The sequence below is a fragment of the Archocentrus centrarchus genome, chromosome 19, assembly GCF_007364275.1.
Source record: "Archocentrus centrarchus isolate MPI-CPG fArcCen1 chromosome 19, fArcCen1, whole genome shotgun sequence".
NCBI classification, from domain to species: domain Eukaryota; kingdom Metazoa; phylum Chordata; class Actinopteri; order Cichliformes; family Cichlidae; genus Archocentrus; species Archocentrus centrarchus.
In genome coordinates this window covers 17,045,394-17,056,334 of record NC_044364.1, presented here as the reverse complement: position 1 = coordinate 17,056,334, position 10,941 = coordinate 17,045,394, and the positions used below count along the sequence as shown (strand labels likewise).

Sequence of the window (10,941 nt, the reverse complement as noted above, 5' to 3'; positions counted from 1 at the left end):
ACAAACTGGTTGCCATAACAGGTAGCTCCATATGTTTGATTTGGGAGACTTTAAAAAGAAAACAAACAAACAAACAAACAAATGAAACAGAACACTTTTCCTGACCTAACCCAAAATTATTTGTATCTTCTCCCTGGACTGAACCAAGGGTATTAGACTTGCTAGCCCAACGTGTAAACCACTATACTATGGAACCACTAATGCACAGATACAGCTAAATGCTAACTGGTGCAAAATACCAGAGTTTCATTCACCGCAACTGAAGCACAGACTTCTTGGATGGTCTATTATTAAAATGAAGCATTTAAAAAAAATCCCACTATGCCTCTGATTACTGTCGCTGCTGCTGGTTAAACATGTTTACACAACCCATAATCTGTTTTTCTTTATATAATTTATGATTCTCTCACACTACAGCAGCACGATTTCCCCTTGGGCTCAGGGTGGTTATAGCTCTAATTTTAATTCTAAATGACTCGTTTTATTTTTAGACTGCATTGGGACTCAGCACAGTATCTGTGTGGCTGACTTCAAAGCAATTATTAGATTGTGAAAGTGTATCAGTGGAGTTGTACTGTATAGATCTGGTTTAATCATCATTTTATCATATTTTACAGCAGACTGACTCTCTCTCACACACACTCACACACACAAAAGACAGCTTCTGTCTCAGCTTGCTTCAGGTTTTATGGCTCAGAGAAGTAACATTAACCATGAAACAGGCAAAAACACACAGCAGATTATTCAGGTCTGTGATGGAGACAGTAGCATGTCACATGTTGCATTAATTACATTTAAAACACACACTGGAGAGCACCGATAATGCCTGTGCAATTCTAAAGTGCATCTCGTGATTTTACAGGCATCTACACATACAGTAGATGTCCTTGTTGTTTTTGCTGAACAAGGACTTGTGAACGTCAGGCAGCAAAAGCATCAGAACTGCTGCTAAGAAAAAGCTTCTAAATCATACTTCAGGACACTGTTACAGGTTATATATCAAGTACAGTTAATATTTTGGTAAGCATTATTATAACATTCACTTACTGCCATCTAACCTACCATATGATAATCAAGTATAAACTCAGAGGAGGACAATGATTACAAAAATCCTAATATATTAGAGCACCTTAAAATCACCAGCATCTATCTCTGAGCTGCATACTTTGAATCAGTCAGCCTGGCAATGGTCACACTTACAGGTGCAGGGAAAACTATCACCAAGACATTTTTGCTATAGCACTAAAGAAAAACAAATTATATTTACATTCACATAGGCTCATAAAAACTTGGTAAACAAAAACAGCCAAAACAGATGCAGTTCTATTTTATAGGGTTGCAATTTCCTAATCATTTTGTAGGACGTTTCCCAGAAAAAGAAACACAATTTGTAGTTAATGTATTTCAATTCTGTCATAATGAACTCAAAGCTGAAGCAAGATGCAGTCATTGTTTAGCTGCCTGGCCAACAGTTTTTATTGCTTTGGTTCCCTCTTTAGGCTCAGCACAAAACCTGCTCAGCACCTCTGAGACGCACAGTGGCTGATGGAGAACTGAGAGGCTAACGGGGGGAGACTTCCCTCAGCAGTTGGTGGCAACTAAAAAACATCAGCCCTACAGTCATCAGGTGGATGCAAATTATTGATAATCCTGCACCACAATACATGGATGTATAAAGGTTTCATTGCGTTACCAAAAGGTACTGATGGCTCCAGCTTCTCTAATGTGTACATTTGATGGTTATTAGTCTATGACAGTAAATTAATATACATTTGGTTTGCAGACTGCTTGTTGGATGTAATCTTAGTCTATAACAAATTTCATAGAGCCAGAAAGTGTTTACTTTAAGGAAGAATTCTACTTGGAAAGCTGCCCCACCCCCACATACATGAATAAAAATTGACACTTTTTTGCAAACTCAAAGTGATCAACTGAAACAATTTCACTGGATGCACAGAAACTGAATACTGTCTCCATGTTTTCTAGAATTTGCATCTTTACCAGCAATCCTTACTTTGAAACAAAGTGTTGCCAGCTTAAAGGAAGACACAGAAAAGTTTCCTCAGGAGCCTGCTTGTGAACAGGTTTGTGCAAATTGAGGTAAAGCGATTGCACAGTAGAGATGGTGGCGTCAGGCACTGGTGTTTCTGTGCAAAACAAGCCACATCTGTGACGTGAGCTGGTGATATTAGCCTTTGTGTTCCTGCATTGCCCTCATCTCTTAACCCGTTCGTGTGGTGATCACAGTTCCTGGGCAGAAAAAAATCTTTCAAAGAGTTGTTCCATAACAGAAAGACGGTTACTGGTGTCATTGTTTTAAAACTTTTTTAATGAGTATTTCATTGGGAAGAGCTTTCCCAGCTGAGTGCTTTCCCCCGGTTTTCAATCAGGTCTTCTTTGGTTTTCTGAATGCGGGAGAAAATTTCCCTGAAGAGTTCCTTGTACTCCGGCTGGTGAAAGTCATCCTCAAAGTCCTCCCTGTCTGTCAGAGAAGCAAAGGTGGTGATGGTGGTGGTGATGAGGGACGCAGTCTGAACTGACTTGTGACTCTGTCTGTCCTGCTCATCTTCCTCAGAGTGGCAGCGCCGCAGCAGCTCGTCGTACTTCACCTGTAAGGCACTGTACTGGGCATCGACTTCGTTGAGTAGCGAGATCCCGCGATACTTAACTACCTCGGCTCGGCGCACGCAGGAGCACTCGTGGTCGTAGATCCCGTCAGGAGAGTCGGGCATCTGCGTCGACTTCATCAGCCGCTCACTTCCCCAGCGCTTTAGGACCGCGGGGCTTTTAGCTACAGCTGTCTCTCCTTCACTCTCCTCCTCCGGGTTGAGGAACACTTCGTGCGGCAGCAGGCTGTGGAGGACAGCCGGCTTGTTGGATCTTGCGGAGGACTCTGATGTCCAGAGCTGACGAAGCTCCTCCGCCTCGCGTTCCAGCTCAGACAGTCTGGCCTGATGAGAGAGAATAAAGACTTAGAAATGAAAGACAAGAATATCAATGATGCTTTAAAGTTTCCTTATGCTGTCATTGCTATTGTTCTTCCTTTTCTTAATCCTTACAAGGTAAATGAAATTATAGTAAAGCCATTTCACACATGTAGGCCAACCCTGTTCCAGTGACAGAGAAAATGACAAACTACATTTCTCCCATATTGGCTTCTCTTCATTGGCTCCCTGTTAAATCCAGAATCGAATTTAAAATCGTTCTCCTCACATACAAGATCTGAATAATCAGACCCCATCTTATCTTAAAGACCTCATAGTACCATATCATCCCAACAGAGCACTTCGCTCTCAGACTGCTTACTTGTGGTTCCTCGGATACTTAAGAGTAGAATGGGAGGCAGAGCCTTCAGCTTTCAGGCCCCTCTTCTGTGGAACCAGCTCCCAGTTTGGATTTGGGAGACACTATTTTTAAGATTAGGCTTAAAACTTTGCTGAGTCACTAAGACTTCATGATTCTGACAGATTACTGTGATATGTTTTTTTTGTTTTTTTCTGTTAGTCCTGCAACTGACTGGCGACCTGTCCACGGTATACCCTGCCACCCACCACCTGTGACCCTAAATCGGATAAGCAGTCAAAAAAGTGGATGGATGCAATCTGGAAACAAATTTTAAGGACAGAAGTTAAAAAGAGTGAGAAAGGTGAGATATATTGGTCACACTTACCTGACATCCTGCCATCCCTGCCAGCTGCTGCTCCAGCTCTGCATTTTCTCTGGCGAGCAGCTCGGCCTCTCGCTCTACTTCCTCTCTTCGAGCGCGCTCAGTGGCAAACTGAGTCTGAAGAGCACGGAGGGACTGTCGGAGGGACTCCTGCTCCTCTTCCTGCCATGATGTGGAAGACAACTCGAGATCCTCTGAGGGTTTGTCGCAATCATAGTTGTACCTGCACAGATAATTAAAGCTAAATTGCACTTTTCACCCTTTTATTTTAGACATTGATTTCTCTTTGGATTTTAGGATTTTTCAGTACACTGACAATATTTAGATGAAAGGATTTAAACGAATTTAGTGTGCAGACATGAGAGTGATCATGTCTGCACCAGGGTTATAATAGTTTTGGATTTTACATTATAGTTTAGTTTTAGTTAGTTTTTACTTTTTTTTCTTTAATTCAGTTAGTTTTAATTAGTTTTCACAGAGGTTTTTCTCGTTTTTATTAGTTTTTATTTTTGGTTTCATGCTTAGTTTTAGTTAGTTTTAGTTAGTTTCAGTATTAGTTTTAGTATTTTCATACCTAATCAGGTGCAAGATTCAAGGCGCAAAAGTGATTGTTGTGTAATGAAAACTTGACAAAAGATACCGTTTAAAGAAATATAGTCAACAACCAGCTGTTCACAAGACATGCTAAATGTGTGTAATATTAAGGACACACATGAACATCAACAGGGAGAAACAAAGAAAAACATGAACTCCCAAACTCAATAAATTCTACAATAAACTCCACAATAAAGTTCAGCATCAGTGCAGCAGATTAATAACGCCTACATGTGGTGTTTGACAAAAACAAACTCTTTGAAGGAGCTCAAATCCAGCTGCATCCTGATGTTCTCACCACCTGAAGCTGCTTCTGTTTTGGAGCTAGCTCGGTTAGATGCTGCTAATTAAACTTGCAGGGTCTTTGCGGCCTCTGTACATAGCCTACGGAAGTTGCCGACCTCATGTCCACATTTATGCTTATGTAGCTGGATTGTGTGTGTTATTACCTTGTGGTCGTGTGCAGGTGTTTTATATGCAGCGCAGGCTGGGACTTCTTTTTTGGTCCTCGCTCTTTGTGCTCAGTTTTTTAGGTGCAAACATATTTGTCCCTGTTTTTTTTCACTTTCTTCATTCCTTCACGTCCATCCTGATAGTTTCAGCAGTCTCCTACTAGGAATTTGCTGACAGTTGTGAGTCCTTATATTGATGCTTTGATTATTATTCCTGATCGTTATTCTCTCACTGATAAAGTAGCCGGAAACGCACAAGGACGAAACAGTTTAGTCACAAGTTTCTGGGCTGCGTGGACCCGACAAGTAGTCCCGTTTCTCAGAGGCGCAGGCCAGGTTACCTGGAAGGATCAGAGCGGTTTCTGTTGTGCGCTTCTCAGGTGGACTTTGATGTTGCTGGTTTTTCCTGACTGAGAAATGTTCCGCACATTTTTCATCATCCACAACAAGACTTTAGATTCTATCTGTGCTCTTGTACTCAAAGAACCTCCATACGGGACTCTGCAGCTTTCTCTGCAGACCGCAGCCATTACTTTGCGGACCAGCGCGGTGAGCGCACGCACATGCGCACACACTCAGTTGTCCGATGGCGCTCCCAGCTTAAACTCGGAGAGCGGAAACAATGATTTCATATCAATCCACAAGGCTTAAAAAAAAAAAACAAGTAAATGAAAGTCAGTTTATGGATAATTTCAGTTAGTTTTAGTTAGTTTTGTAAACTCACAATTCAGTTTTAGTTAGTTATCGTTTTTTCCTTTTAATTATAGTTTTTATTTATTTCAGTTAACGACAATGTTTTTTCAATTTCAGTTTTCGTTATTTCGTTCGTTTTCGTTAACTATAATAACCCTGGTCTGCACACTAAATGTAAAGAAGGTAGGGTAGAAGGAAGCCAATGAGAGAACTTTTAATGGAGATTACTTCATCAGCTAATCGCATTCACCCATCACTTCTTTCTCATCTGTGACGCATCGGCTTCTAAATGTGGCAAAACAAATGATAAAGGTGGCAGTAACTGCAGTAGGGAGCCAATACAGAGCTGAAAATGAGTCTGATAACAATAAATAAAATAATGACAGGTGGGGAAAAAGGGAAAAAAAAAAAAGCACAATAAGCAAGGAATCAAGACCTTATCAGTAGCACCCGGCTGCCTGTATGAGAATCAGTCAACTTCAGACAGATATTGAGACACATTTGTTCCCTCCAACTCAGACTTTGACCTCCTCTCTTCCAACCTCACCCCCCCACGCTGCACTCTGACTTTAGTTATGACCCGCTGCGTTTTTATCAGTGAGATTTCCTGCGTGTTGCCAGGGAGCCCAGCTAACAGGATTACACAGCACAGAGACTAAACCGAGGCTGTGAATGAACACGTCAAACTACAGATCAAGATGAAGTGACCACGGCATCAAAGACGCACAGTGCTGTGAGGTAGACGTGCTGCCAGCAGGAGTAGGATTAGCACAGATAGGTTAAAGCTAAAGTTGGGAGGATTTGGAAAAAAAAAAAAAAATAAAGTTTAATTTTTTTTTTTTTTACTCTTGTAGTCTGATTGCTCTCAGATCCCCTTCAACCAAACAAGACAAGCTGACACACTTCCTTCCACAATTGCCAGAATATGCGAAAATTTTAGCGCTGATGTTTTAACCTGCAGGTGTTGGTCCAGATTTTGGATGTCCAGCCACAAGGATAGTGCTGACAGGACATTTCTCAGGTTCTAATAATAATTATGCAATGTGCATCTGTGGAAAATGAACTAAAATATCAGCTGAAGTGGAAAACATCTCACATCAGGAACTTGGGTAGTAAAACATCATTCTGCTGACGCCAAGCGACTGCGATTTGTGCCCTGGAGTAGATTAAGTGCCCGTAATATGACTCTAGCAGACCATATAATGAAATCAGTGTAGAGATCAGAGAGAGCGTTTACTTTTACTTACATTTAACTGATAATTGAAAATTTTGGCCCCTTTTAATATGAACATCTGGCATTAAACAGAGAAGATGGAAAAACCATGACATGTTAGCAGAACCATTTATGATGATATAAACAGATAGAGGCTTCAGATCGTCCTGTCTGAAGCCAATTCTCTCGACTCCTCATTTAAGCGCCACTGATCCGTAATAATTTGTGTTTGCGGGTTACCCACCTGAGTGTGTTTTGCAGCTCCTGCAGGCAGGACACACTGTGAGTGCTGCGAGGCCAGCTCTCTCTGTGTAAAGGCTTCTGAGGTGGACAAGGACTCAGCTTCAGCTCCTCCACCTGATGTTGCAGCTCCTCCACTTGCATCTGCAGCAGCTCCACTGTTTCCGTTAGCCTGCACATAAAAAAAAAGATACAGAGTTAACAAAATTTAAAAAGAAAAAAGTTTTATTAAAAAAAAATAAATAAATAAAAAAAATGGAGAAATGCCCAACCCTTGGATCTTCTGCTGGGCCACCCGGTTGTCCAGAACAAGTTTGTGGTTGCTCTGCTCCAGCTCTCGGGCCGAGACGTCGAGCTGCTCGTACACTTTTGCATGCTGGTCATTGACCTGTCTGAGGAGGTCCACCTGCTTTGTCAAGTACTGGAGAAGAGAGAGAGCAAGGTGTTGGTGAGACAAGAGAAAGAGGGAAACCTCTCTCATAAGGAGACATCTATATTGTTTCCAGAGTGACATCTGCTAGAGTAGCTTCGCATGATTCACTGTTTAAAATAATTGTCATTTATCTCATCCTAATAGATATTTTCGCTCCTCTCCCTTTAAGACCACCCTCGCTGTAAGCCTCCTTTCATTTGATTGGCTGCCCCTCACAAACAGAAGGTTTGAACAGCTTGTAAGTGGTGCTTCTGCACTCACACTCAGGGGTGGTTCTACGGGTGGGGCCACAGGGGCTTTGGCCCCATCTGAAATCTGATTGGCCCCCTGAAGCGCCCCTGTCCTGTCACTCATCTGTCCTTCGTCCGAGAGCGAGGATCACATTATAGGAGGATGCAATTCCATGCCGAAACACCAGTAGCGCTAATGAGCCAAAACGGAATGCTCAGCGTGAATAAAGCTTACAGAAGGAAAAGAAGATTTGAACGATCTCGCGGAGAAAGCTTTTTAACCGTTTGTTGGTAATGATAAGTCATAAATCCCTTTTTACTTACAGCTGTCACCTAGCGTAAGTCTGACAAACATTAATTTAAGAAGCAAAGTTAGTTAAGAGTAATGTTAACCGGGGCCCTACTTGTGTTTGGACATGAACGTTAGCATTTCGCTAATTCATGTACTTCTTTGTACTTTGCATTTGTGTGTTGACATTTACTATAATGTTTGGCAGTGATAGAGAAGAATATGAAATAAAAAGGGTCAGTCTCAGGTGGGAACTCAGCAGTTTTTGAGCAAAAGAGTGAGTCTGCCAGCTGAAAATGAGCAGGGTGAGAGGAGGGAGAGAGCAGCAGAACACAGTAGACCAGAGGCTGGTCAGGAGCAGGACACCTCCAGTCCCTTTTCATCAGGTCAGAAATCATTTAAGGAGAGCAACAACAGTTAATGCTGTAATGTATGAAATGTCTGATATTGTTATTTAGTGAAATGGCACATAAGTTCACTGAATTCTTACATCTCATGGTGATAAGATTTAGCATAACTTTAATGTAATGGCTTTCATTTTTATTGGTCCGTATATCACCATATACTGTGGCCCCCTTGATGGCCCCTTACTCAGAAAAAACCTAGATCCGCCACTGCTCACACCCCAGACTATATTAAGGAAATCTTCTCTCACTGACAACAAACAGAGCCAAGAGGAGATAAAAATATCTTAACCAAGCATTTAGAGCACACTTATTTGCTGTGAGAGCCAACAGTTAGAGCAACATTCAACAGTATATATGTGACCAGAAAAAAATTATTTTCTGGCAGGATAACAGCCCAGCAATAAAATTTAAAGAGACAAAGTAATAACTTTGTTTCCTGGCAGCACTTAAATGCCTCCTTTAAGTCACAGATCCTCTGAGAACAGTTTATCTAACCGGCTGCTGCAGCCAGGAAACTTTCGTCATCTAATCAGTTGGCTCAAAATCAAAAGAAAGAAAACCCCCCTGCTGATAAGTTACTTCACACTGCCCGCACACACTAATATAAACAGTCCAAAGTCAAAGTGTGTCACAGTCACACAGGCAAGCTGTACATTTAAAAGGTGGTTTTCATGGGGCTTCTCTTTTTTAGTTGCCTTTCAATCCAGTGACGAGTGAGCCAATCAATCAGCTAATCAATAGTAACATGGGTCAACAGTGATGTCACATGTGTCTGCTTCAGGTCTTAACAGATTAATTGTGTATGTCAGCAGTTTAATGCAGGGATGGATTTAGAGCCAGACGCCCCAGACTGAGCCTGTTTAGCCAGAACTCTACTAGAATTTACCTCCCTAATATGCACACATGGGAAGATGCAGGGTGTGACTAGATCAACAACAGGAGGACTCCACTTTAGGATAATTATCTCATCCTGGTATTGTCTACAGTCAAAACAGCCTCTACCAAAAAGGCAGGCAGATTGAATGTTGCCTGAGAGGCATAATTGTGGGAAAAGAAAGCTTTTAAATGCTTGCAGTTTTAACTCGGGGCAACTTTATTGACTCGGGGCTTCTCCTGTCTTGGATAACAGTTCAGTGGTCCTTCAAGGACCGATTAATCAACAAGAAAGTGTAAAGGTCGAGGGGGACACGTCTGGCTCTGTGCAGCAGCATGTTTTAATTTTCGCTTCTAGGCTCATTTGAATGCAAAGTAACACTCTGCAAGCATTAAAGGGGAAAATCAGTGCTGCGTGAGAGAAGCAGGTTCATCTCTTGATGTTTGCAGCATAACCTGGTCTAATGAGAGCTGTGTTTAGGGCTATAGTGCATGAGAGAAGTGATGTCTTTACCTCAATCTCCTGCAGCTGTTCCTGGTTGGTGGAATACATCTGGTTGAGCCCCTGCTCCAGCTCCCTGTTCCTCTCCAGAAGGGTCTTCCCGAGCTCGGCTGCCAGCTGCAGGTCTGCAGGAGAGAGGAAGAGATGTGAAACCGCATGTTCTTCAGTGTTCATGGCTCAGTGTCACTGATTGTGAAGGCACGAGGACTTTACAAGCAGATCTGAGAGGTGCTGTTGGTGTTGGCAGGAATCCAGTAACCCCAAACTGTCTCTTTAGTAACTTATAAACACTTAAGGGAATCATAAATGCACGCACTTTTGAATTTATGTGGTTTTCTAAAATCTGCCTTGCCATAAAATGTGAAACACAAAATGTGACTTTTACACACATACACACACACACACACACACTAGCGTAAAAACAGCACATGAAGACTGAAAGGGTGAACAGAGTCAAAGGCACATTCAGGCAGAGCGTTTCTGTTTTTTTCACTTTGCCGCATATGTGAGTGTCCTGCTGACTCCTGGATTTTCCTGCACCCTTCCAAGACACGCAAAATTCCCACTAAATCAGACTGTAGACTAATTAAACCCCCCTGACTTAAACCCCCCACAAATTTGTGCAAATTTTGCACCTGCATGTCTTAAAATTTTATTATAATGTCATACATGTATTGAATACCATGCATTTATTAGCTGTAATGCCCCTATATTCTCTGCCTGCATGGCAAATAAAGGTTAAGTGTGGATCTTTAAGCACTGAGAGAAAAAGAGTGCAAGGATACTGTACCATGTTCAAGGTCTTGCTTGTCGTACCACGGTTCCTCCTCCTTTATCTCAAATTCTTCTTCCACAATCATGTCTGTCAGCATCCTCGGGATTTGATTTGACTTTATTAATCAGTCACACGCTTTGAGGATTTCCTTCTGTTTAAAAAATGCCCAAATAAACAACAAAAAAGGACTTTGATAAATGAAAATGACCGGTTCCTTTAGCGTCCTATCCGCCCCACAACCGGCACCGGTGTGCGCTCATCACCGGCCAGACGTACTTCCAGCTCACCGCTCATGAAATCATCAGCGCTCAGGGCGGCATTCCGGTTTGGATTTTCAAAATAAATGTTACAGCGGGACAGAACAAAAAGCCTGTAAGGAGAACAGATATCAAATAAAAATAAATAAAACCAAAGCGCACTAATTAAAAAACAAACAAAACAAAAAACGGGTTAATATTTTTTGTTTATTTGTTAAAACATATTTTGTAAAAACTTTTATAGCAAACGAGTGAAATTCGGTAGTTTGGAAATAAATATGAGGGATTTCAGCAAGAAAGACCTATAGTAAACACC

General features: G+C 41.7%; 1 protein-coding gene across 1 annotated transcript; it reads right to left on the bottom strand.

The window, feature by feature from the left end:
* Positions 1–667: 667 nt before the first annotated feature.
* Positions 668–10,632, bottom strand: LOC115798685 (cerebellar degeneration-related protein 2-like). The gene is made up of 6 exons (XM_030755624.1): positions 10,384–10,632; positions 9,606–9,718; positions 7,132–7,280; positions 6,864–7,031; positions 3,671–3,890; positions 668–2,951 (listed from the first exon to the last, which is right to left on the bottom strand). Exons 1-6 carry the CDS (start codon positions 10,463–10,465, stop codon positions 2,340–2,342), a joined length of 1,344 nt encoding a protein of 447 aa, XP_030611484.1. The 5' UTR covers positions 10,466–10,632; the 3' UTR covers positions 668–2,339.
* Between the last annotated feature and the right edge of the window lie 309 nt (positions 10,633–10,941).

Excerpts from the sequence above, each read along its gene's own strand:
- LOC115798685 (XM_030755624.1), bottom strand. The coding sequence starts at position 10,465 with ATGCTGACAGACATGATTGTGGAAGAAGAATTTGAGATAAAGGAGGAG. Across the intron at positions 7,032-7,131 it reads GCCCAGCAGAAGATCCAAGG|GCTAACGGAAACAGTGGAGC; the intron begins GTTGGGCATTTC and ends TTTTATGTGCAG. Across the intron at positions 3,891-6,863 it reads GAGCTGCAAAACACACTCAG|GTACAACTATGATTGCGACA; the intron begins GTGGGTAACCCG and ends TTATCTGTGCAG.